At 43.3% G+C, this 27131-nt stretch overlaps 2 protein-coding genes across 2 annotated transcripts in view; one reads left to right on the top strand and one right to left on the bottom strand.

Moving 5' to 3' along the window:
- mxra7 (matrix-remodelling associated 7) overlaps positions 1–315 on the top strand; it is a 107245-nt gene extending 106930 nt beyond the window's left edge. Inside the window, exon 5 of the mRNA XM_085964105.1 lies at positions 121–315. Coding sequence (XP_085820231.1) covers positions 121–300 — 180 coding nt within the window. The 3' untranslated portion in view covers positions 301–315. The remainder of the gene's footprint in view (positions 1–120) is intronic.
- Positions 316–1887: 1572 nt separating this feature from the next.
- Positions 1888–27131, bottom strand: part of LOC147102773 (ectonucleotide pyrophosphatase/phosphodiesterase family member 7-like) — a 47117-nt gene continuing 21873 nt past the window's right edge. Inside the window, exons 4-6 of the mRNA XM_085963556.1 lie at positions 9182–9407; positions 7656–7791; positions 1888–5098 (exon numbers count right to left, since the gene is read on the bottom strand). Coding sequence (XP_085819682.1) covers positions 5059–5098; positions 7656–7791; positions 9182–9407 — 402 coding nt within the window. The 3' untranslated portion in view covers positions 1888–5058. The remainder of the gene's footprint in view (positions 5099–7655; positions 7792–9181; positions 9408–27131) is intronic.

The following is a 27131-nucleotide window of genomic DNA, read 5'->3' on the forward strand; positions in this document are numbered from 1 at the left end:
TAAGCCGATGAGGTAGCAACTTTAAGAACCATACACGGCACTTTTTTAGGCAAATCTAAAACATTTCATTAAGTTGCTGCTATCTGAGAACCAAAGACTTCCCGATGAAGCACATGATAGATCATTTATATCATTTTAGTTAGCATCATAAATCTCTCAGTTGTGCATTTTGCTTTCTATTCTAGGATCCAGCGCGAACAACTGGCTGCCATTTTCAAGTTAATGAAAGAAAAGAAGGAAACCTTTGGTGAAATGTCAGAAGGAGAGATGGAAGAACAGCTCAGACTTTATTCTCTTTAGATTGCAACTCTTTGAAGGTTATTTAATAATCTAATGTAGGGCTACCATTGCCAAGGCAAGAAAATGCTCATGTTACTTAAATTTAATTGATAAATAGTGTTTTAGATATATTAACCATTATGCTTACAGTTGCAATGTCCTCTTTTAAACAATTATTTTCCATTTAATGAAATGGGAAGTTTTTCAGTGACATAACCAAAGACATTGTAAAGATTCATGTTAAAATTTAGTCCATTTATTGTCTCTATAATGTGCAGATGCCTGCGCGAGATAGTGAAATCATTCTGCTGTGTTCCCTGCAGTCATATTTTTTATTTCCATAATGTATAGATTATAACCATTTTATAAAAATAATTTTCACAACCAAGACATTGCTATGAATGGGCGCAGGCTACAGTAGTACACAAGTATCATTTTCTTTTGCAAGTCCCCAGTCAATATCTTGGGGTAGACCATTGTGCAGATAGAGTTATGAAAGAGAAGCGTTGGGCAATCTGTATCCTTCATTTACTCGACTGCATTTATTGAAGTGTCCCTCATTTATGGGAATTTATTCAGACGAGGCTGGTAGATCACCCATCACGCTGTTCACAGTCTGGGATTGAAGTGTGTTTCCTGATGTTTACATCAGTCCCCAATGCATCAGCGGTTCTTCCATTACTGTGATACATGTTTAGCGAATGACTGACAAGGTGAAATTTTACTAACCTTACTAACATTGAAAGATACAGGCCTCACGTAGAATGTTTGTAATACTATTTCCCTGCCACTTTCCAAAACTTGCTTAAGATGCAGTCAACATTGTTCTTTCCTCCTCAAAACCTTATTCGCAGTTCCTTACATTATAAAATATTTCTATCCTCATCAATTCCTCGATCTATTTGAAACATTTGGGTTATGTATCCCTTCTATTACGTCTTAGTTTTGACTGCATAGCAATCAGTAATGGTAAAACTTTCCCCTGTGAAGTAGAAATCGCATCACATTTGCTATTGTTTCTTGTGGTCTGCGAGGGGCGGTGCCATGCTTTTAAAAAAAAAAAAAAAATTCAATAAAAAAATATCTAAGCTTTGAAGCATCAAATGAGCATTGTGCCATTGTAGTGGATGTAATATTTTCACTTATGAATTCTGCATTTATTTAGAAACCGACAGGAAGACCCAAATTCTGAGAGATTTTGTTTCTTGGTATTTTTTTTAAAGGCCTGGAATTTTTTGAAATTTTGTGCAGTAATAATTAAAAATAAAAAGCACTGCCCACTTTAACTACCTTCATGTGATCCGGTGCTAAAGCCAAGAGACAAACTTGAGCTTGGGGACTCTGTAGTTTGTTGTGCCTCCCTTCTAATTTTCTTTAAGGTGGAACTGGTAGAATAGGTAAAGAAGTTTCCTTATCTGAGAATATGTAACCCGTAATATTTTATTCCAAAATACCACAAATCAATACTTTTTACATATCCGATCTACCTCAGATAATTTCACATTTAACTATCTTAAAAAAGGCTTGTAAGCCATTTTGGAGTCTGACTGACTGAAACAGATGAGAAACAAAATATTTGACTGGGAATAAATAAACTAATCGGCTTAATTGCTTTTCCTGAAAAATATAGGCTTTATTTGTAGATTTTGTTAAAAGTTGTATTACATTGACAGATATGTAAAAAATGTTCATGTTCTGTAAGAAATACAATTAAACAGTGTGGTAGTTTGAAAGATGAAATGTGTACATAGATGAACCTTGTTACTCTTGTGAAGTTTAATTCTGATGGTTATATTTCTGAAAAAGGTAAGTGAATAACCAATGTTTATTGAAAATGGGGTTAGAAGTACAAATGAGTTTTTTTATTGTTTGGTCCAATTTGAGTAATATGCATATTTTAACAGTAATCTATTCTGAAGAAATTCTGATTTCTGTTAGCTTTTCCAAATTACTTTAGGTGGATTTATCTCTATCTCTTCAACCAAGTGTGGAGGTGAATGGTCTGCACCACATGTTCTTCAGGGTAAACAGCTTTAGTAGTGCAATTTTAGAGGTATAGAGATAACCAGGGTGAGATTGGAGGCTGGCAAAAATCAAATAAGGAGTTGAGACTGAAATTTGGTTCCAACAGGATTACAATATTTTACTGCGGGAGATCCAAGCCACTCTTTCTTTGCAGCTTTTGAACTCCACACTGAAGGTGAAAGAAAAAGATGGCCAATTTAACTGACCGTTGATAATCACAGGTAATATTTAGTGGGGTAGAGTTTCTGCTTTGGGCATGATCAGTAATTCCAGCATAAATTGCACCCAAAATAGCACCCGTTTTGAAAAGTGTTCACCACCACCACCCCCCCCCCCCCCCACCCCCACTTGAGTTTCTGCTCAAACTCATTTGCATATGGCTGAATACAACATCTGCCATGAACCAGCGGCAGCGTTTTATAATGTAATTTAAAAAAAATTGTTGCTTTAAAATATATTTGTTGACCTATTTAAGAGTAGTAACTTGGTAAAGTTTGATTAATACAGCTCAAAATGGGTTTATTATTTTTAAAAAAAATAAGCATTTTAAGTCACAGTCAATTCACCACCTGTGAGTAACTCGATTTTAAATGACTAAAAATGACTTTTAAAAAATATACAAAACTATTTTCTAGTTAGATTGGGGTGCAGTAGTGAGTTCCTTAGTAAATTTAAACCAAATTACATTCAAAACCTTTTAAATCGTGCCTATTAGTGTCCTTGCGCCCAAAAGCTCCAGCTTAATTTTTGGAGCCTCCTTCAAAGGCCTGAAAAGGAGCGCAGTTAGCGGAAACTCCCAGTGGTGATTAATTTAACCTGGGGGGCATGGGCAGTTTTGTGGATGGGGCCTGCTTATAGAGCGATGTTTTTAAAATTAGGGCAAAAGATTGTGAAAACTCGATTTGCGCTGAACCCAATGAGTTTAAAATTCTGTGATCTTTTGTGCCGATTTTGGGCCAAATGCACGAAAAAAGCAGTGCAATCGAGCAGAAACGTCAAGCCAGTGTCTTTCTAGGTTTGTATAGATGGGCATTCACAAGCATAACTTGATGGCAAAAGTGAAAAATGGTTCTGGAAATAAGTATTTGTGAACACCCTGTTCAAATGCTAAACATAGTAATTTGAAGTGCTGCCATTATTCCATTCAAATTTTGTGTAGTTTATATCCAAGAATCAACAATAAATAGGTATATGGAAAGAACATCTGCCTATAGATTAAACTTAATTTCTGGATTTAATTTGCCAATGTAATAAATGGTGTACAGCAGTCATTATCCTTTATCATAACATTGAAGAGCAACAAAGTGTTTAAGGCAAATCTATAATCCACTCTCCGCACAGGCTGAGAGTTATCTATTGGACTTTGCAAGACCGGTAAGCCTGACATCGGCAGTGGGGAAAATGCTAGAATCCGTTATAAAAGATGTAATAGCAGAGCACTTGGAAAACAATGACAGGATTGGACAAAGTCAACATGGATTTACAAAAGGTAAATCGTGCTTGACTAATCTGGAATTTTTTGAGGATGTAACTGGTAAAATAGATAAGGGAGAACCAGTGGATGTGGTGTATTTGGACTTTCAAAAGGCTTTCGATAAGGTCCCGCATAAGAGATTAGCGTGTAAAGTTAAGGCACATGGGATTGGGGGCAAGATATTGACTTGGATAGAGAACTGGTTGGCAGACAGAAAGCAGAGAGTTGGAATAAACGGCCCTTTTTCCGAGTGGCAGGCAGTGACTAGTGGGGTACCGCAGGGATCGGTCCTTGGACCCCAGCTATTCACTATATATTGATCTGGACAAGGGAACTAGATGTAATATCTCCAAGTTTGCAGACGACACAAAGCTGGGTGGGCGTGTGTGCTGTGAGGAGGATGCCGAGAAACTCCAGGATGATTTGGACAGGTTGGGTGATTGGGCAGAAGCATGGTAGATGCAATATAACGTGGGTAAATGCAAGGTTATCCACTTTGGTGTCAAAAACAAGAAGGCCGATTATCATCTGAATGGCAATAGATTGGGAGAAGGGGAAGTGCAACGAGACCTGGGTGTCCTTGTGCACCAGTCGCTGAAGGTAAGCATGCAGGTGCAGCAGGCAGTTAAGGCAAATGATATGTTGGCCTTCGTAGCGAGAGGGTTTGAGTACAGGAACAAGGATGTCTTGCTGCAGTTGTACAGGGCCTTGGTGAGACCACACCTTGAGTATTGTGTGCAGTTTTGGTCGCCTTATCTGAGGAAGGATGTTCTTGCCATTGAAGGAGTGCAGCGAAGATTCACCAGGCTGATCTCTGGGATGGCAGGAATGACATATGAGGAGAGATTGGGTCGATTGGGCTTGTACTCGCTGGAGTTTAGAAGAATGAGAGGGGATCTCATTGAAACTTACAGAATTCTAACAGGACTAGACAGACTAGATGCAGGAAGGATGTTCCCGATGGCGGGAGAGTCCAGAACCAGGGGTAACAGTCTAAGGATAAGGGGTAAGCCATTTAGGACAGAGATGAGGAATTTCTTCACCCAGAGAGTGGTGAACCTGTGGAATTCTCTACCACAGAAGGCAGTAGAGGCCAATTCATTAAATATATTCAAGGAGGAGTTGGATATATTTCTTAAGGCTAAAGGGATCAAGGGATATGGGGAGAAAGCAGGGACAGGGTACTGAATTTCGATGATCAGCCATGATCGCATTGAATGGCGGAGCAGGCTCGAGGGGCCGAATGACTTGCTCCTGCTCCTATCTTCTATGTTTCTATGTTAAAAGCCTGATGAAGATAATTTCAGGTCATCTTGTACTCTGAAAAGAGAAAAAGAAATTTCTGTATTATAAACAACTCTTGCACTTTATTTCCCAATTAATGTTTTTTATAGCCCCTTTTTATTCCGTAATCCTGCTTCAACTTAAAGGTTGGGTAACCCCATGATGTGGGTTTCTCTGCAATTCCTAATAGTTTTCTTCCATAATTGTTGACTTCCATGCAATGCACTGCCATACACATTGTGGCAGGTTCTCCTCTTCCTTTCCTTCCCCCTTCCATAATGAGCTGCTTAGCTAGCATGAGCTGTGATTATTATACTGGAGCCAGCACAGCAATACTACAGTGCTGTACCAGTGGGATCCTAGAGTAGTTCAGTCGAGGCAGAGCAACCATGTCAATGTAATTGATGCACGGTCCTGGTATCTGAGAACTGACAAGGGCAGCAAATTGGACTGGCAGAGAGACTGGTGATGGTAAACATCTAAGCGTTGGACCTCTGATTTTTTTAAAGAATGACACAATGTGGGGGAACTGAATAAAATCTTTCAGTCTTGACAAGGGGTTCGCCTGAAACGTTGACTCTATTTTCTCTCCACGGATGTTGCCTGGCCTGCTGAGTTTTTCCAGCATTTTCTGTTATTTTGAATAAATCTTTGTGCTGGCCTACGATTTTCATATTGAATTTATACCCGTTGTGGCTTTTATTTAAGACAAAACGTTTAGTCTATAGTAACTGAATAGCACTTGATCTGGCTGCTCTGATCTACTGAAACAAAGCCAAGTAGGTACTGTATTAACTCCATTATAACAGTCAGAGCTGACGGAGTGTTCCAGAAAGGAATGACGTTAAAACTGCTCCATATACATCTACAACTGTACTTGTATCCTTCCCCTGCAGAGTAACTCACTAAGTAAGTAGTCAGTAGATTCTACATCATAAGTAGATTCAGTATTCATTTGGCAGGTGAATTGGGCTGTGCGCACTAATTGCTCTAGTTATCCCTGAAACATGGAGTGTTGCTGTGCATCATCCGACGGTGTGCGTGTTCCTGCACACATGAAGTGCGAATCAGTCAAATGATGCTGTAGCACCGCCTCATGGGGCTATTGTAACCTGGTCAGGGTGAGTGATGGGCAGAATGTCGGTAACTACGCAATCATTAGTCTAGGATATGTATCGTGATTCGAACTGTCACTCAGAGTCTCACCTCAACTCAATTCCTGCAGGTGATATTCGCACTAAGCAAAAATATTCATTTAAATCCCCCCCCCCCCAACAAAATATCAATAAAAAGCATGAGAATATTTAATTCTTCTATTTAGTGCAAGTACATTTATTCTTCACACAATCTGGTCAAAATGTGCATGTCACTGGTGTTTTGTCAGTTCTTAGTCAAAGCTAGCGCTGTGCACTATTCAAGCCTATTATCTTATGTCTTTGTCATCTCCATCTATGGGATTTTTTTTTGATTGGCATGAAATACAAAGCAGCCATTAACCACTTTATCATGGCAGCAAAAGCTCAAACATCAAAGGAAATTTCAGTTGCCCTGTGCGAGAGGAGAAACTGTAGCTGGCAGTGCAAAGAAGCATTCTCTTCACATGAAAATGTGAGGCAAATCTGTTTTATTTGAGGAAGTAGAAAAATCTGTCATTTTCATCATCATAATGTAACTTACAAGAGACATGGTGTATTTTAACGCCATCCACATCATGCTGTGTGTTTGCAACCCAAAAAAATGTTTAGCAAACACTTTTTCATGGAAAAGGTGCCTTTTAATCTTAGAACAGATGGTTAAAGTCGAAGATAATGAATCGAATACTCTGAAGTAATTACAACGTGATACTGAAGATGAGGAAAACAGGTTACACTCGGTATGAGGACTGTTTTCACCTTCATTGTTTGGAAATTATCCTCTGCGCTGATTGACACCACTTGGGATCTGTGAACCCACAAATTAAACTGTCACTGGCAGATGAGTTCTGAAAAGAAAAGAACTGTTCCACTGAGCAGATGGACATGAAGTAAATGGGATACACAGCGTTGGAGAATGTAATAGGATAGCAAAATACTGCGGATGCTGGAAATCCGAAATAACAACAGAAAATGCTGGAAAAACTCCGCAGGCCAGGCTGACATTTCCCAGCCCCCAAACTTGCTTTTTTTCTCAGTTCTGACGAAGGGTCTTCGACCTGAAACATTAACTCTGTTTCTCTCTCCACAGATGTTGCCCTGGCCTGCTGAGTTTTTCCAGCGTTTTCTGTTATGTCGGAGAATGTAACTCCATCTCTCAACTGATAAATTACTAAGTTGGGAGTCACATAGAACTTTTATGTGAGGGAATCAACTTGGGAGTCCACTGTTCTCTTTTGTCAGGGTGCTTTAGGAGAGATGCCTGGAGGAGGGACAGGTGAAAGGCGAACGATGTGGGGACGACGGGGGAATAGCTGTTTGGGCACAATGCTGTAATGAAAGTACATAGGCCTAAGGGAAGAGCTGAAGCTACTGACTATATTGTTTGTGGCTGGCTTTCTGATCTAAAAATGTAATCTCAATTCCTGGTTTTCCATTTGCAAGCACCTGGAGATACTTACCGTCGGGCGGTCTTTCTTCGTTTGTATAAGGAATGAGTTGCGACAATAAGAGCAACCAGAACCAGCAAACCAACAACTACTGCTAAACCCACAAGCACCTGAAATAATGTTGACTCCGTGCTTGTGTCCTCGGAGGCTGAAAAGAGAAAACCAGGATATTAAAAAGAACTGAAGTACTTGATTATGCATAAGGCATCAAGAGCACATTGGAATACTGGTACAAGTATTTAATGAAATAAGGCTAGAATTAGCATGATTGTGGCAGGAATTTATTGCACCTCGTTGAATACAAGTGTGTGGCAAAAGAATAGAAAACACGTTCTAATTTAATAGCTTGTTAGTTTCATATCCATAGAGGAAATATATAAAGAAAGAACTTAAAAGGCATTTAGCAGGAATAAATGCAAGAATTCAAAGTCACCGTGGATTTAAAAAGGCAGGTCATGCTAAATAAATGTATTAGAATTCTCTGGTGTGACATAATGGAATTGATGCATGCTTCAGATACATAGATATACCGTTCGTGCATGTGCGTATAATAAATATCTTTCAGAAAGCATTTGATAAAGTCACAAGAAACTTAAACCGGCGAAATCGCTTTGCGGGGGTAGGGGAAAGGAGGGATTAGTAAACTGAATAATAAATTGGTTAAATAATAAGAAACAAAGGAAGTGATTGATGAAAGTTGTTATAACTGTGCCTGTGATGAGCAGAGTGCCCGAGAGATCTATCAGGGATGTTGCTTTTGACATGGTGTTTAAAATGATCTTCATGAGTGAATTAAAAGTGGAATATCTGAATTTGCAGAAAGCACCAGGTTGTGTGCAAAGGTGAGATTTTAAGAAGAGCAAAATAACCAAAATCAATAAAATCATGGAATGGTTACAGCACAGAAGGACACCATTCACCCCATCGAGCCCACGCCGGCTCTCTGCAAGAGCACTTCAGCTAGTCCCACTCCCCCGCCCTTTCCCTGTAGCCCTGCAATTTGTTTCCTTCTGGTACTTATCCAACTCCCTTTTGAAAGCCATGACTGACTCTGTCTCCACCACCCTTTTCAGGCAGTGTATTCCAGATCCTAACCACTCGCTGCGTAAAAAAGTTTTCCCTCATGTCGCCTTTGGTTCTTTTGCCAATCACCTTAAATCTGTGTCCTCTGGTTCTTGACCCTTCCGCCAATGGGAACAGTTTCTCTCTCTCTCTACTCTGTCTAGACCCCTCATAATTTTGAACACCTCTATCGAATCTCCTCTCAAATCTTGTAAATGGGCCAGATAAGATTTAATATTTAGGGAAAAAAGGTGATGCGAATTGCTACTAGAGGTAGGGAATATAATAAAATTAGGGGTATATTAAATAAGTTGAGTCACAAAACAAATGTGCATTTTAAATTAATCCACAGAATGCAATAGTGTCCCACAATGACATCATCCTACAACATTTATGTTTTCTGCCCTTATTTCATTGTTCTGTAATGTTCATTATCAAAAGAGTAATGCTGAGCTTGTTTTGGAGTTGTTCCTTACCATTGTTGTAGTTCAACATTCCTTGGGTATATTCCAATGATCCATTGTTTGGCTCAGGCCGGATGCCCAGAAGTTCACACATTAGTGGATAAATGTTCACATTTTCGAATGGCTCAGCCAAATAATTCTTATTGAAATCCGGACCAAATGCACGAAAAATCATTTTCATGTCCATATGCTCATTATCAAACCCATGCTCGCCTTTGTTAAACTGGAGTTTGAATCTCTGACAGAAGAGAAATAGAGCAAAAATATCAATGTCACCCCAGGTAGGGCGTAAGAGAGGACATTGAGAGAGTGTTACACGCCATGGAGTTCAGATACCATAAACTGCAACCATGACACTCGTGGTTTATCAGTGTGTCTTAAACCCCAGCTATGTTTCAAGAAGTAATACAATCTTACCTATTTTGTAATTAGATTATAAAAATCAATACACCAGAGAAAGAAGTTTAGCAGCACAGAAGGCAAATGTGTCAAATATCAAACAAAATGGAATCACACCATGTGACTAAGACTAAAACTAGATGAAGTTTTATGAGTTTGATGTGAAGGAATATCATAGCTTATATAAAAAATTCCAATATTGGAAAATGCAAACTAGTCTAAAATTTGCAGAATAATTACTACTGTACTTTATAGTGTTTCTGTTGTCTATGTAAAATAACAAATGCTTAATTATGAAATAATTAACCTTAAAGAGATATTGGAATCAGGCCCTATATTCCTGCAAAGCCTACAACCTGAAGGATCAAACCTTCCTCACAAACACTGGACAACCATCAGTCACCTCAGAACTGGTCATGGTAGACGCTGCCACCTTCTCCATAGCTGGAAGATTAAAGCATCCCCATCATGCGACTGCGGAGCTCCTAATCAGACCTTGGAGCACAGCATCGAGCACTGCCCTCAGACGAAATTGGCAGGCAGGCTACAAGATATCCACGCTGTTACACCGGAAGCTTTGGCCTGGATATCTGACTTAGATATTGACATTTAATTTGTTTTTAAAGAGGAAGTTTCATTCAAGTATCAGGCTGAAACCTTTGGCACAATTGTTAGGAGCAGGAGAAAAAAACAATTATTTTCAGGTGGCAAGAACAAGGGGCCTTTGTGGTTTCCATGCAGCTTAATTCTGCCCCTGCTAGCTCGCAGTAGAAAAGACTACAGTGCCAGCCAAGTGTTTCTCTGACCATGTAGTGGATTCTAATTGACATTGCAGTGGCAGTTTCACTGAATAGTGTAAGGAAGACAGGGACTACCATGAAAGACCACATCCATAAAGATGCGGTCAAAGATAGCTGACCTTTGGAGAGATATAAAACAATTAAATGGAGACAGCATGTCCAGCATTTCAACTGCCTGTAAGAACTTTATTACCTAGGTTACATTCCAAGGTATCTTTTAATTAGCATTCAGCAGTTTGAGCGATTGATTGAAGCGGCAGTTTATATACATGTTTATATATTAAGATTCGTAGCCAATCCGTGAAGGTGCATGCAGGCCAAGATCCAATCAGGTGGCAGGAATGAATTTAACATGAGGTGGCCATGCTTATTGTTAATGTATAAAAATGTCGTGTTTTCTGTAATAATTTGGAAAAGTCTGGCTAAGGCAGAGCAGACTGTTTCCCCACCGGTGCAATAAAGACGACTTGACTATCGATCTAAAACCTTGTGTTGAGTGTTGGTTTAAAATACTCCACAACAACATTGACAAGGAAATTGTGCAACAGACCCCAGGAACCATTTTACTTCCTAATTGATTTGATGATGGACACAATTGAAGTCAAAAATGAGGGAGAATTATAGATAATATAAGTGAGTGAAATGTTTGATGTGTAAACCATTTTGTTGGCAATAGTTTCTGTTTTTAACCAACGTACAGGAAACTTTGGTTTATCCGGAGGCTATATGTCCGGAATACTCGATCTAACGGCAAAAATCAGGAGCCGTTTTCTATAAGTTTTTTTAGTTCTCGTTGCTTTTTTTTCCCCCAGTCAGGCACTGCAAGGTTTGTAGCTATAGCAACAGCTTCAGCTAGAGACGCTTGCAGCTGCAGCCGACTGTTTTGAAGCTGTTGCTAAGCAACAGTGTTTGTTGATTCACATGGAGCTTTTCAGTTCCGCATGTTTCAACATTAACGCTGGTATGTCCGGCACTTTTGATGGTACGGCACCAGCTCGGTCCCGTCAGTGCCGGATATCAGTAAGTTTCCTGTAATATATTGTGCACATGCCAGCTTGATTGACTAAACATAGAATTACATAGAGTTTACAGCACAGGAACAGGCCATTCAACAGACCTAGTCTGTGCTGGTGTTTATGCTCCACACAAGCCTCCTCCCACCCTACTACATCTCGCCATATCTGCATATCCTTCTATTCCTTTCTCCCTCATGTGTTTATCTAGCACCCCCTTAAAAACATCTATGCTATTCTCCTCTAATACTCCATGTAGCGAGTTGTACATTCTCACCACTCTACCAGGGTTACTGTCCCTGAAACACGGCAGATAAGGCAATGCAAATGCTGCTGTTATGTAATAACAACATAATCTCACTAACATACAATCTGCAAACGGGGGGCTGGATTTTGCCAGCCCTGGGGAGATGGGTTTGGAGGCGAGGCTGCTGGGAAAATGGCAGAATCTGGGGGTGGATATCCAACCCCGCCTCCGTGCCATCTTTCCAGAAGGCGGGTAGCCGACCCACGCCGGGTCTCGTCTCCTGGAGGCGGGAAGGGGATGACAGCCATTTAACTGCCTGTTAACAGGTAGTTAACAGGCATTTGAGGATTATCCCCATTTTTCCACCAGAGGCGCGGGCTTCCCGACGTCGGGAAACCCCACCAGGGTCAGTGAGGCGAGCAGTGGGTCTGCGGGGTGCAAAAGTGTGCTGTGGAGGTAAGTGATGGGTGCAAGTGTGGAGAGGTAGGTATGTGAGGTGAGTGAAAAGTGATAGAAAATGTTTACTTACCTTTGTTTCTTCCTGCAGGCTTCAACAGTTGAGGATGCGGAGAGTCTCGCATCTCACCGGCAGAGATGACAGAATGGCTGCTTCATCCTCTGATGCAACATCCATCTCATTTCTGCTAAAGAAAGAGGTTTGATGAGTCTTGAATACAAGAACTCATCAAACAACAGAGAATGTCAGTGTTTGACAGCATCACAGAGCTGTCAAACGATGACAATTCATCTGTCAAAAATTTTTGACAGATGAAACATCATACGCTGACGTTCTCTGTAACAGGCTTCCCCTTAATTGGCCTGTTGAGCATGCTGGGCAGGCTTAACAAGGTCAATCAAAGGAAAATAGCGTGGGTTGGCCACAAGTCGATGGAGGCGGGACTAAAACCCAAGAAGCAGCAGTCCCGCCTCCAATGCGCCCCCATTGGCCAAATCACCCCCAGGATATCAGGGCTGCTTTAAATATGATTGATTGTATGTGGCAAGCCATTTCATGAGTAAAAGTTTTTTATCGATTGGCAGGATAGGCGCACCAACATCAGTGTGCTCGCTCAGGCCAACATCCCCAGCATCGAAGCTTTGACCACGCTCGATCAGCTCCGATGGACGGGCCACATCGTTCACATGCCCGATACGAGACTCCCAAAACAAGCGCTCTACTCAGAGCTCCGGCGCGGCAAGAGAGCCCCAGGTGGGCAGAGGAAACGCTTCAAGGACACCCTCAAAGCCTCCTTGAAAAAGTGCAACATCCCCACTGACACCTGGGAATCCCTGGCCCAAGACCGCACAAAGTGGAGGAGAAGCATCCGGGAAGGCGCCGAACACCTCGAGTCTCTTTGCCGGAAGCAAGTGGAAGCCAAGCGCAAACAGCGGAAGGAGCGCACGTCAACCCAAGCACCCCACCCACCCGCCCCTTCAACCACCGTCTGCCCCACCTGTGACAGAGACTGTTGGTCCCGCATTGGACTCATCAGTCACCTGAGAACTCATTTTTAGTGTGGAAGCAAGTTATCCTCAGTTCCGAGGGACTGCCCAAGAAGAAGAAAAGTTGGTACATGAAGCAATATTGACACCTGCCAGTTTGATTTGAAGAGTATTTAGTGAGGAGTAAGAAGCTTACACACAGCATACAGTAACAAGTTAAGGAATCTCCACTGTGCTACTCCACAACATGGCCATCACCTACGTCTTTGCACTCGTACAGGATTTAAAAAATGGAAGACTATCGGATGGAACAGGTGGCACAAAACCTCAACCAAGGCTTTAAGGATTACATTGTCTCAAGTTTTGTAATGATCATTTTCTGATTTTGATACATCAGGATTTCAAAAAGTAATGGTCCACTTGTGTATGACTGAAGTGCATGTATTCAGCTGGCTGTCATGCAGTTGGTGAATTGTAACCACGTAACAAAATGCAGTGGAGCGTCTGCCAACTGCTTTTCACCATTTGCAGATTAAGCACAGAATATCTATAACATAATAAAATCTTACATCTGCACACACTTCCTGTCATCTTTTTCTGCTATAAATTCCTATGTCCATATTTATAGTAGAAATTGCCTTTGTAAACTGCAGCACACTCGCTCCCCACTGGTAGGAGGGAGTAATTACAGTCTGACAAGTTTGCCTCTGCAATTTTTATTGTCAGTGTGGACATAGGAATTTATAAAATAAGGACAGCAGCTATGGCTTTACAATAGAAACATAGACATAGAAGATAGGAGCAGGAGTAGGCCATTCGGCCCCTCCAGCCTGCTCCGCCATTCAATGCGATCATGGCTGATCATCCAAGTTCAGTACCCGGTCCCTGCTTTCTCCCCATACCCCTTGATCCCTTTAGCCTTAAGAAATATATCCAACTCCTTCTTGAATATATTTAATGAATTGGCCTCTACTGCCTTCTGTGGTAGAGAATTCCACAGGTTCACCACTCTCTGGGTGAAGAAATTCCTCCTCATTTCTGTCCTAATAGGCCTACCCCTTATCCTTAGACTGTGACCCCTGGTTCTGGATTCCCCGACCATCGGGAACATCCTCCCTGCATCTAGTCTGTCTAGTCCTGCCAGAATTTTATAAGTTTCAGTGAGATCCCCTCTCATTCTTCTAAACTCCAGCGAGTACAAGCCCAATCGACCCAATCTCTCCTCATACGTCATTCCCAGCTATCAGCCTGGTGAATCTTCGCTGAACTCCTTCCAGGGCAAGAATATCCTTCCTCAGATAAGGCGACCAAAACTGCACACAATACTCAAGGTGTGGTCTCACCAAGGCCCTGTACAACTGCAGCAAGACATCCATGTTCCTGTACTCAAACCCTCTCGCTATGAAGGCCAACATACCATTTGCCTTCTTAACCGCCTGCTGCACCTACATGCTTACCTTCAGCGACTGGTGCACAAGGACACCCAGGTCTCGTTGCACTTCCCCTTCTCCCAATCTATTTCCATTCAGATAATAATCTGCCTTCCTGTTTTTGCCACCAAAGTGGATAACCTCGCATTTATCCACGTTATATTGCATCTGCCATGCTTCTGCCCAATCACCCAACCTGTCCAAATCATCCTGTAGTTTCTCGGCATCCTCCTCACAGCACACACGCCCACCCAGCTTTGTGTCGTCTGCAAATTTGGAGATATTACATCTAGTTCCCTTGTCTAGATCATTAATATATAGTGAATAGCTGGGGTCCAAGGACCGATCCCTGCAGTATCCCACTAGTCACTGCCTGCCACTCGGAAAAAGACCCGTTTATTCCAACTCTTTGCTTTCTATCTGCCAACCAGTTCTCTATCCAAGTTACTACCTTGCCCCCAATCCCATGTGCCTTAACTTTACACGCTAATCTCTTATGCGGGACCTTATCGAAAGCCTTCTGAAAGTCCAAATACACTACATCCACTGGTTCTCCCTTATCTATTTTACTAGTTACATCCTCAAAAAATTCCAGTAGATTAGTCCAGCACGATTTACCTTTTGTAAATCCATGTTGACTTTATCCGATCCTGTCACTGTTTTCCAAGTGCTCTGCTATTACATCTTTTATAATGGACTCTAGCATTTTCCCCACTACCGATGTCAGGCTTACCGGCCTGTAATTCCCCGTTTTCTCTCTACCACCTTTTTTGAATAGTGGGGTAACATTAGCTACCCGCCAATCCTTGGGTACTGTTCCAGATTCCATCGAATGTTGGAAGATGATCAGCAATGCATCTACTATTTCTAGGGCCACTTCCTTAATTACCCTAGGATGTAGATTATCAGGCCTTGAGGACAGAATTACTCCTGTGTGCCTTGGTGCAAATATTGCCTGGCCTTTAACCCCTTTTCCCTTGAAGATTACACTAGGGCTTGTGATGCAATGATAGACCGACATAGTGATTGGATGAAAATTACATGGACCATAAAAATAAAGGTTATTTCATCATTTCTTTGGCAAGGGTCTTTTCTGGATCTGTATAACCAGTTATCTCACCACTTGTACATCAGAAAATTAGTAAAAGACATTTCACTGATTTTATTTCCACCAGTTTCTCTCCTGCCCTGAAAGTACTGACTCATGCTGAGCTACATCTCCATTAAAAAAAAAAATTATTTCACAGGATGTGGGCATCGCTGTCAAGGCCAGCATTTATTGCCCATCCCTAATTGCCCTTGAGAAGGTGGTGGTGAGCCGCCGTTTTGAATACAACGGAGTGGCTTGTTAGGCCATTATCAGAGGGCAGCTAAGATTCAACCATATTGCTGTGGGTCTGGAGTCACATATAGGCCAGTTTTTCTTCCCTAAAGCACATTAGTAAACCAGGTGGGTTTGTAGAACAATCCAGTAGTTTCATGGTCACCCTTACTGATACTAGCTTTTTATTCCAGATTTATTTAATTGAATTTAAATTCCCTAGCTGCCAGTGGTGGGTATCCTTACCTAAGAAAGGATATACTTGCCACAGAGGGAGTGCAGCGAAGGTTCACCAGACTGGTTCCTGGGATGGCCGGACTGTCGTATGAGGAGAGATTGGGTCGATTAGGCTTGTACTCACTAGAGTTTAGAAGAATGAGAGGGGATCTCACTGAAACGTATAAAATTCTGACAGGGCTAGACAGACTGGATGCAGGGAGGATGTTCCCCCTGGCTGGGGGGTGGGGGGGGGGGTGGTGGGGGTCTAGAACGAGGGGTCACAGTCTCAGGATACGGGGTAGGACATTTAGGACTGAGATGAGGAGAAATTCCTTCACTCAGAGAGTGGTGAACCTGTGGAATTCTCTACCACAGAAGGCTGTGGAGGCCAAGTCACTGAATATATTTAAGAAGGAGATATAGATTTCTAGACACAAAAGGCATCAAGGGATATGGGGAGAGAGTGGGAATATGGTATTGAGATAGAGGATCAGCCATGATCGTATTGAATGATGGAACAGGCTCGAAGGGCTGAATGGCCTACTCCTGCTGCTCCTATTTTTCTATGTTATTTGAACACACATCTCCGGATTATTAGTCCAGTAACATAATCACTATGCTACCATACCCCATACCGACATGCTTTGTCCAAGTTGCCTAGACAATGAATGTTGGCAGGTTATTTTATCTTGGGGCAGGATGGCATTACAGCTGAACCCTATCTTGTGTCCCCTCCCCTCAGGGACACTGAGCCTATGGCCTGGAAATCTCACTTTACATAAGAAGTGGGAGCAGGAGTAGGCCATACGGCCCCTCGGGCCTGCTCCGCCATTCAATAGGATCATGGCTGATCCGAATCTAGACTCACGTCCACTTCCCTGCCCTCTCCCCATAACCCCTAATTCCCTTATCTGCTAGGAAACTGTCTATCTCCGTTTTAAATTTATTTAATGTTGCAGCTTCCACAGCTCTCTGGGGTAGCAAATTCCATAGATTTACTACCCTCTGAGTGAAGAAGTTTCTCCTCATCTCAGTTTTGAAAGGGCAGCCCCTTATTCTAAGATTATGCCTCCTAGTTCTAGTCTCACCCATCAGTGGAAACATCCTCACTGCATCCACCCGATCAAGCCCCCTCACAATCTTATATGTTTCGATAAGATCGCCTCTCATTCTTCTGAACTCCAATGAATAGAGGCCCAACCTACTCAACCTTTCCTCATACGTCAACCCCCTCATCTCCGGAATCAACCGAGTGAACCTTTGTTGTAACATCAGCATAGCACTTATGTTCTGAACAGCGGAACAGAATTACTCCATGGGGCTGACTTTCCGAGCATGCGCTGGGGGCAGGAAACCACGGCTGCCAGCAACTCATGTCGAAGAATTGTGTACATTGCAAACTTGAAAAACTGCCCCCTATCTGTAATATTGGCAGAATCGGATTTACGTTTCACTGATGTTCAATTAGAGTTTTACTTATTACTGGGGAGTTACACTTGAAGTTACACATTTATTACCAGTTTATGGACAATTCTAAGGTCTGTAACTTTCACACTTTGAGTATGAAGGATTGGTCAAACATGATCATCTTCACTTGCACAAATGGGAATGAATGTGGAAATTAGGCATGTAATGATGAGTGGCAAATACCTCACAAATTATGGAGTTTAAATTCTACAGCTCATTAATGACAACAGATAGATTTGTATCCAGTTTTACTTTCTGAACTGAAGGCACTTTACACCTAAATGATGAGGGAACAAAGGAACTCGAAAGCATGGTTGCTGTGGAAACAAAGGTAGTTATGATTTGCTGAATACATATTAAATCAGGAATTTAGTGTCTTTATTGTGTACGTGTCATTGTTTAAGCTATATTTATGCTATTATATCATATTCAGGTCAGAACAAGGTAATCAGGAGAATAGAAAGTGATCATCATCTCACTCATTCCATTGCAATCCGAACCTTATAAAAGATGCATTTGCTCAAGATACTTTCACAACAGTCATAACTCTGAGCATCCTCTCTCTTCCCTTTCTGAAGTATCACTGCTGTCCTGATAATAAAGACTAGAACTGGATGCACTATTTGGAGTATAATGGTGAAATTTTACTTTTCCATTCCTTCCCTCCTATGCTATTAACTTTTTCCCAACTTGGAAGGTAGGCAAATGACCAGAGCCCTCTTGCCAAATTTTAGGAGGTGCATAGGAGTGACATGAGACTCCCTCTTTGTCCTCGGGGGACATGACACGCTTTGTCTCCTCAAAAAAATGTCACTGAGATAAGTGTTGTTTGCAGAAATGTGATAACTTTTCAATCTTTGGCTAGGCAGAATTGTGAGGCTGAGTGTTCAGGTCCTGGCCTGCAACCTGTAGAATCTGTGAAGCCAAAGATTGATGCGTGAGCACTGTAGATAATCATAGAATGCAAATTGGCCCCATTAGATCATTGATAATTCACCTTTACACTACCAGCAGTTGGATTTTGATCCCTCTCCCCAGCCCAACTCCCCCACCACCAAGATAAGCAGATGGAGCTTGTTATCAGATTGGTAAGAAATTGTTATCTGTCTGCCTCCCTGGAACTCCAAGAATTTTTCCCAACCCCAACCTCAGCAACAATCGCCTCCCCTGACTAGAATGTCAAGAATGAAAAAATAATTGCTTCAGTGGCTTAGTTGCAAACATAGCCAGCTGGAAGCTAAAAACAAATACACAAATGGCAGTGAGAATGCTCAGAGAGACGCAAAATGTGGTTCAGCTAACCCCAATGTTTTCCACAATGTCAATATTACTTCTTAAGGGTACTGCATTATACTTCTGCCTATATCCCTCATCAAGTGTTTTCATACTGTGGGAGCTGTTTTAATGATTGGTTCCATTCATTTCCCAAACCATTTTCAGTCCATCAAGGTTTTGCATTTCACTGCATAGCTGTCTTAATAGTGTAGTACAGGTAGACTACCCTTTATCCGAACTTCCGAAAACCGAAACCCTCTAAAAACCGAAGGTTTTTTCGTTCAGCGTAAGTCGTGCGCACGACCCCGACCCCGACCCCCGCCGACCCCCCACCCTTTCGGATAAGGGATAGTGTATCCTTTATCCGCACTTCCGAAAACCGAAATCCTCTGAAAACCGAAAGGTTTCGTTCAGCGTAAGTCATGCGCATGACCCCGACCCCCACCCCCGACCCCCCGCCGACCCCGACCGCCGACCCCGACCCCCGCTGACCCCCACCCCCGACAAATTTCCCAGTCTTATAAAATACCTTCTGAAATCCGAATTTTTCCGAAAACCGAAACACGGCTGGTCCCGAGGTTTTCGGATAAAGGATAGTCTACCTGTAGTAATATCTACCATACAGGTATCAACATTTGTCAATAACTTACAAACTGTTTCTGTGAGGGGCTTTACATAAGACTTTCACACTTTAAGAAATCTGTTTAAATGCTTACAATATAACTATTTCCTCAGTGCTCTTAAAGGGACACTGCCTCACAAAAGGTGTTTGGCAAATATATTTTCATGTTTGGGAGAAGAGCTATATGTTATTTTTGTGAAGTGATGTGACTTGCATCAGCACATTGCTGTCTGTAAACAAATGATTAAAAGTTTGCCAAACACTCTTTGTGAAGATAGTTCCCCATTAAATTGAGTAACACATAAAACGTTTGTGCTGAGTAATGAGACTGATGTTTAAGTTTCATTATGGGCTAGAATGTTAAGTTCAGTAGTACTGTTGAATGGCTCTTGCAGTGAATTATCAGCTAAAAGTTTTATTTTCTGTATTAGGCAAGGAGTTGGGTACCTAAACCCTCACTTAATTCTCCAGTCAAGGGCTTTCAGGAGTCAGTCAATCAGTCACTTCCCAGCAGAAGACAACTCTTTAGCAGCTGAACTAAACCGAGTTTCAGCAGAATTATGTGAATGTGCATAGAAGGAGCTGTTCTAACTAAAGGGAACAGCTGAAAAAGGAACCAAACTGTTCTTTTTGAATACCTGCCTTTCTGTTCTGGTGTTGTATTCAAACTTAGTACACTCTTGCAATGCCAAATCCCCCTCCACATTTTCTTCTTGATTCTGTCTCCTCTCTAGAAGATGGTGACTTGTACAAATAATGGAATAAGTGGCTATTCCTCGTATGTAGGCCGTGGTGGTCAGTGGTACGGGATATTGGAGGGTATCATTAGCTTGAGCTCAAGCCTGTCCTCCTTGACAATGTTTTCCAGTAGGGAGTCACTGGATATTGATCGGGAAGGACGGCGACTTGATTCCCCCCTCCTCCCAGTCTGAGTATGTTGTTGCCAGTTGGAGCACCCCACGCGATAGTGATCGGGTAACTCAGCACAGACCAGGGATTCAACCTGGGCCCTTTCTGATCTGCCTGGTTTAAATGACACCAGTTAGTGCAATTACCCACTGATATATTGGAGGAACCCCACCGTTGTCCAGTTTTGTTTTAGGTAGTATTAATATATGTGGTGCTTAACTCATTAGCTTATATTTAGGGGCTACTGGTTTAGTGACAGAATATGTGAAATTCAGTTTTTATTGCGTGGGATTTTGGCAATTTTAGCATTGTTTTGGGAGTTGCATTAGCTGATTCCATTAATTTTTCTGTGAAAACTCCACAGCAGTGGCCTTGATTGTATTGCGCTTCACTTACCTGCTGGACATGAGCTGAACCTAATCTCAGGATTTGAAGTTGGCAGCCACTGTTTGAACTGGCCTGTTTTAGGCAGCTATAATTGGGGAAAGAAATCTGTACATATTCCTACTCTGCTGGCCTGCCGCCACCCCCACCCAACCATTGCCACAGTCCTATCTTGTTAAAATAAGGTTAGTAATTTTTTTAAAAACACCATGGGGTCAATTTTATCTCAGGTGCGGGGAATTGGCGGGTTCCCCGAATTTAGTGATTCCCACATGATTCTAAATGGGTCTATGAGATTGATGTAATTTTAACTCAATTGGCCAATTGATTTCTAGCATGTGGGAAACCTTGGCAATTGAGTATTTCCAGTCAGAAAGTCGCAGAATATGACATCATCATTGCTGCTGCTTTTGAGGTCCACAGCAAGCCTTGCTTCCTCTGCAGGCTCCCAAACTTCACCATTAAGATGGCACAGGAGCCACGGCCAGCGGGAGGGCCAGATCTGCCCCCAAATTTGATGAGGCTTCACTGCAGGCATTACTGGATGGTGCTAGGGCCCACAGGGAGGTCCTGTTCCCTTCTTCAGGGAGGAAGAGGCCACCCAGTCAGACCAAGGCTGTGTAGCTACAGGTGGCAGGTCAAGTCAACTGCTTGGGGCTCACACGAAGAATGTGGTTGCAGTGCAGGAAAAGATTCCATGACCACCTTCGCACTGGAAAAGTAAGTACTGTGTGATGTTTCCATCACCCTCAATCTGATCCCCATTGCCTTTCCTCACCAGCACTCAGCTTTAGCAATCTCTTCCTGCACATCCCACTAGACACTCACATCCATGCACCCTTACCCATTCCCTCTCTCTCTATGCTCACATTCACAGAACTATGCCACCATGCAGCCCTCACACTCTCTCACTCTGATGCTTTGAACACAACTGAAAACACACAGGGAGGGCCCTTGGTATTGCAACCTCACTCCATATTTGTCTCCTTCTAAGTATCTATGCTATGCAATCTCTGCACTCACTCCTTCATTCTCACTCAACCTCCACTTGTCTCCCTCATTGCAGGAAAAGAGAGCTCACAACAGGAGAGAGCGAGCCAGGACAGGAGGAGGGCCGCCCTCATTAGCCCAGCTCACCCCCTGGGAGGAAGGCGTCCTGGAGATTGCCGGATCTGACCGCGATGTGGACATTGGGGAAGGACAGACAGGAGCATCCCCGCAAGCTGGTGACAGAATAGTTTTCCATCTCTCTCATTGGCATTGCATGAGTCGCTGATAATGATTCTGAAGCTACATCATATGGACTTATGATCATCTGCACAATGCAATGTGCATGTAACCTTGGCATCACATCTCTAACTTTTTCCTTGACTCCCCCACAGGACCATCGAGAGCCCCCGTCCCCACTGTGCAGGAGGAAGAGCCTGAGCAGCCAGACTCCTCGGGAATCTGCAACCACTGAGGGCGCAGCACCATCAGAAATAAGCGCACCCAGCACCAGCGCAGACCCTCACACCTCGGTGGGACCTTCGGGACATAGAGTAGAGTTGTCACCTGGTGTATCACAGCTCACAAGTGAGCATCAGCAGATTGTGGAGACAGGGACAGCAGTGGAGAGTCCTCGTCGGAGGGCGCAGGACTCTGCCAGCTCGGCTCAGCTGCATGTCGACCCTTTGCCTCTGGGTCCATCTGTAAGATCAGAGGTGATGGAACTCCATGCACAGATGCAGGAGTCTCTGGCAGGTTTTGTCTCTAGGGTCGCTGCGAGTGTGGAGCGAATGGAGGAGTCCATAGCAAACATGAGCAGAGCCTTTGTGGAGTCATTGGCGCATGAACGCATCAACACGGAAAGGATGGCTACCTACATGGAAATGATTGCTGCCTCCATGGTAAGGCTGGCTACCATAGAGGAGAGGAGGGCAACGGTAGAGGAGAGGAGGGCTACGGCCATGGAGGAGGTTAGTTGCCAGGGTATGGAAAACATAGTGAGTGTTCAGAATAGAATGACATCTCTTGAGGAGCGATGGGCATCTATTGAACAGAGAAACCAGGCCTTCATGGAAGTCCTTCTGAGTAGGACTGCCATTGTAGATACGGGTCCCCATGGCCCCCCCTGATGTGCAGCAAGCTGCTCTCAAGCCACTTGCAGGCACTGAGGGGGACCTGACCCATGAGAGGGAGGTTGGTGGCAGACCTCAAGGAAGTGGGGGCTCTTCTCCAAGCGCTCACACTTCAATGCCACTGCAGAGCCCTCGGTCAGAGCCCCGCCGGAGTACACACCCAACGGAGATGGAGGTTTCAACCCCTGCACAGCCGCAGGAGCAGCAGACTGCTGGCAAGCCCTCACAGGCTCGCCATCCCAGAGGACGCCCGCCAAAGATGTCGAGACAGGAGCAGCAGGAAAGTGAACAAGGAGCCTCCACATCTGCTGAAGCCACAGGGGAACCACTATGTAGGAGCATGCGTAAGAGGAAAATAAAGCACAAATAGTCACAAGGGTAGTCACTTGGGTGAAATGCTGTGTATTTTGTAAAAGTGCCATCAGTTGTTTGTTTTTCATAAAAATTCTGATGGCAACTTCTGCAGTTGTGGCGTGTGTCATTTCGCGAATGGGGCTGGAGCTCCTCTAATGCCCATAGGGGAAGGAAAAAAAGGCCTCCCATGCTTCTGGTAGGTGCCTCAGTTGAGGAAGCACTGAGTGAGGGTGTCGAGAGGGGTCTCGCAGGAGGTCACACTGGAGAAGTGTGTGAGGCTACAACCTTCCACAGGTGTGGTTAAGCCTGGTAAAAGTTGCCCCAGACCTGAGACAACAAAGTCCTGCCACCTGCAAATGATGACTGATCAAATATCCTCTTTAATGTTGGACCTGCAGCTGATAGTCAGCAAGCCAATAGTGTTCACGCCAGGTTTCACAGGCGTGATCCCCACCAGGTGCATTTTACGTGGGAATAGGGTTAAACAGGCAAGGGCCTGTTAAAATGGGATTATAAAGGCCAATCAGTGCTGTTTAAGGGCCCTAAAGACCAGTCCCTGATTCGGGTCAATCAGTCACACCTAGGTTAAAATGGCGTGGAGGCGGGAACCAGGCGGTTGGGGGGGGGTCCCGACCCCCAGGTTTTGCGATTTTAACCCCCCGCACGCCTAAAAGCCCGCCTGTCAGCTGCGTTAAAATCGAGCCCCATATGTCTATGCATAACTGAAGGCTTGAGATGAGTGAGGAACAAGTGGATGAGGATTCAGAAAGCAAGTCTATTGATAGTTTGCCTAGGCAGATGTCTGAATCAGCCTTAACTGAGATTCACCTCTTCTTTCCATGTCACCTTCCTCCCACCCCATCTTACCTAAGTGTACCTCATTGGCCCAGGGCCTATTTTGGAGGGAAAGAAGTGTTCAGTAGGTTTATAGTGAGGAATGGCCTGGATTTTAGAACAAACGCAGCCCTTTTTGTCACACAATAGGTATTAGTGATTTTTTTTGCCAAATCTCCCCTGCTTGTGTTTGCTTCCTTCATCTGTGATACTTTAGATCATCTCCACCTGTTGTTGTCTTAATCCTTTACACTCAATTTACAGGTTATATAAAGGTCTGTTAAATCCATTACTATTCAGTAATGTTATCACTGCCTGTTGGTAAGGCCTGTCCATATGAGCTTCATTCGAGCACCAGCTTTAAACTCCAAAATAACTGCACCATCTACACTAGTAATGGTACTATGTTCAGATGCACTCTGGGTGGGTTTAATGTAGAAATTGGTATAAGAAAACTATCTATTCCGCCTAAGTTGGTTTGTAATTGACATTACTGAGATTTGATTTGCCCCTATTTTGATTTAAAAAGTCTTAACTTTACTGAACTTGCAAGGTTGCTTGTGAAGTACAGAAAATAGTCTTGATATACATTATAAATGCATTTTACTGGAGATGTTAAGCTGGGTGGGAGGGTAAGCTGTGAGGAGGATGTTGTGAAACTCCAGTACGATTTGGACAGGTTGGGTGATTGAGCAGAAACATGGCAAATGCACTATAATGTGGATAAATGTGAGGTTATCCACTTTGGTGGCAAAAACAGGAAGGCAGATTATTATTTGAATGGCAATAGATTGGGAGAAGGGGAAGTGCAAAGAGACCTGGGTGTTCTTGTGCACCAGTCACTGAAGGTAAGCATGCAGGTGCAGCAGGCGGTTAAGAAGGCAAATGGTATGTTGGCCTTCGTAGCAAGAGGGTTCGAGTACAGGAACAAGGATGTCTTGCTACAGTTGTACAGGGCCTTGGTGAGACCGCACCTTGAGTATTGTGTGCAGTTTTGGTCGCCTTACCTGAGGAAGGACGTTCTTGCCATGGAAGGAGTGCAGCGAAGATTCACCAGGCTGATACCTGGGATGGCAGGAATGACGTATGAGGAGAGATTGTGTCGATTGGGCTTATACTCACTGGAGTTTAGAAGATTGAGAGGGGATCTCATCGAAACCTATAAAATTCTGTCAGGCCTGGACAGACTAGATTTATGATGGCCGGGGAGTCCAGAACCAGGGGTCATAGTCTAAGGATAAGGGGTAAGCCATTTAGGACTGAAATGAGGAGGAATTTCTTCACCCAGAGAGTGGTGAACCTGTGGAATTCTCTGCCACAGAGGGCGGTGGAGGCCAGTTCATTAAATATATTCAAGAAAGAGTTGGATATATTTCTTGAGGCTAAAGGGATCAAGGGATATGGGGAGAAGGCAGGGACAGGGTACTGAATTTGGATGATCAGCCATGATCTCTTTGAATGGCGGAGCAGGCTCGAAGGGCCGAATGGCCTACTCCTGCTCCTATCTTCTACGTTTCTATGTTTCTAGGTACTTGGTTTGCACAATAACCTCTATTTATATAGTGCCTTTAACATAAAAATTGTCCCAAGTTGCTTCACAGAGGCATATCGAAAACAGACACCAATCCAAGAAAAGAGAGATTAGGGGGATGAGTAAAAACGTGGTCAAAGGATAGAAACATAGAAACATAGACATAGAAGATAGGAGCAGGAGTAGGCCATTCGGCCCCTCCAGCCTGCTCCGCCATTCAATGAGATCATGGCTGATCATCCAAATTCAGTACCCTGTCCCTGCTTTCTCCCCATATCCCTTGATCCCTTTAGCCTTAAGAAATATATCCAACTCCTTCTTGAATATATTTAATGAATTGGCCTCCACTGCCTTCTGTGGTAGAGAATTCCACAGGTTCACCACTCTCTGGGTGAAGAAATTCCTCCTCATCTCTGTCCTAAATGGGTTACCCCTTATCCTTAGACTGTGACCCCTGGCTCTGGACTCCCTGGCCATCGGGAACATCCTTCCTGCATCCAGTCTGTCCAGTCCTGTTAGAATTTTATAAGTTTCAATGAGATCCCCTCTCATTCTTCTAAACTCCAGCGAGTATAAGCCCAATCAACCCAATCTCCTTATACGTCATTCCTGCCATCCCGAGTATCAGTCTGGTGAATCTTCGCTGCACTCCCCCCATGGCAAGAACATCCTTCCTCAGATAAGGCGACCAAAACTGCACACAATACTCAAGGTGTGGTCTCACCAAGGCCCTGTACAACTGCAGCAAGACATCCTTGTTCTTGTACTCGAACCCTCTCGCTACGAAGGCCAACATACCATTTGCCTTCTTAACCGCCTGCTGCACCTGCATGCTTACCTTCAGAGACTGGTGCACAAGGACGCCTAGGTCTCGTTGCACTTCCCCTTCTCCCAATCTATTGCCGTTCAGATAATAATCTCCTTCCTGTTTTTGCCACCAAAGTGGATAACCTTGCATTTATCCACATTATACTGCATCTGCCATGCTTCTGCCCAATCAACCAACCTGTCCAAATCATACTGGAGTTTCTCAGCATCCTCCTCACAGCACACACGCCCACCCAGTTTTGTGTCGTCTGCAAACTTGGAGATATTACATCTAATTCCCTCGTCTAGATCATTTATATATATTGTGAATAGCTGGGGTCCTAGGACCGATTCCTGCGGTACCCCACTAGTCACTGCCTGCCACTCGGAAAAAGACCCGTTTATTCCAACTCTTTGCTTCCTGTCTGCCAACCAGTTCTTTATTCAAGTCAGCACCTTGCCCCCAATCCCATGTGCCTTAACTTTACACGCTAATCTCTTATGCGCGACCTTATCGAAACCTTTCTGAAAGTCCAAATACACCGCATCCACTGGTTCTCCCTTATCTATTCTACCAGTTACATCCTCAAAAAATTACAGTAGATTAGTCAAGCACGATTTACCTTTTGTTGACTTTGTCCGATCCTGCCACTGTTTTCCAAGTGCTCTGCTATTACATCTTTTATAATGGACTCCAGCATTTTCCCCACTACCAATGTCAGGCTATAATTCCCCGTTTTCTCTCTACCACCTTTTTTGAATAGTGGGGTAACATTAGCTACCCTCC

The sequence above is a fragment of the Somniosus microcephalus genome, chromosome 21, assembly GCF_052327205.1.
Source record: "Somniosus microcephalus isolate GS21.2 chromosome 21, FLI_Smic_1.0, whole genome shotgun sequence".
Taxonomy (NCBI): Eukaryota; Metazoa; Chordata; class Chondrichthyes; order Squaliformes; family Somniosidae; genus Somniosus; species Somniosus microcephalus.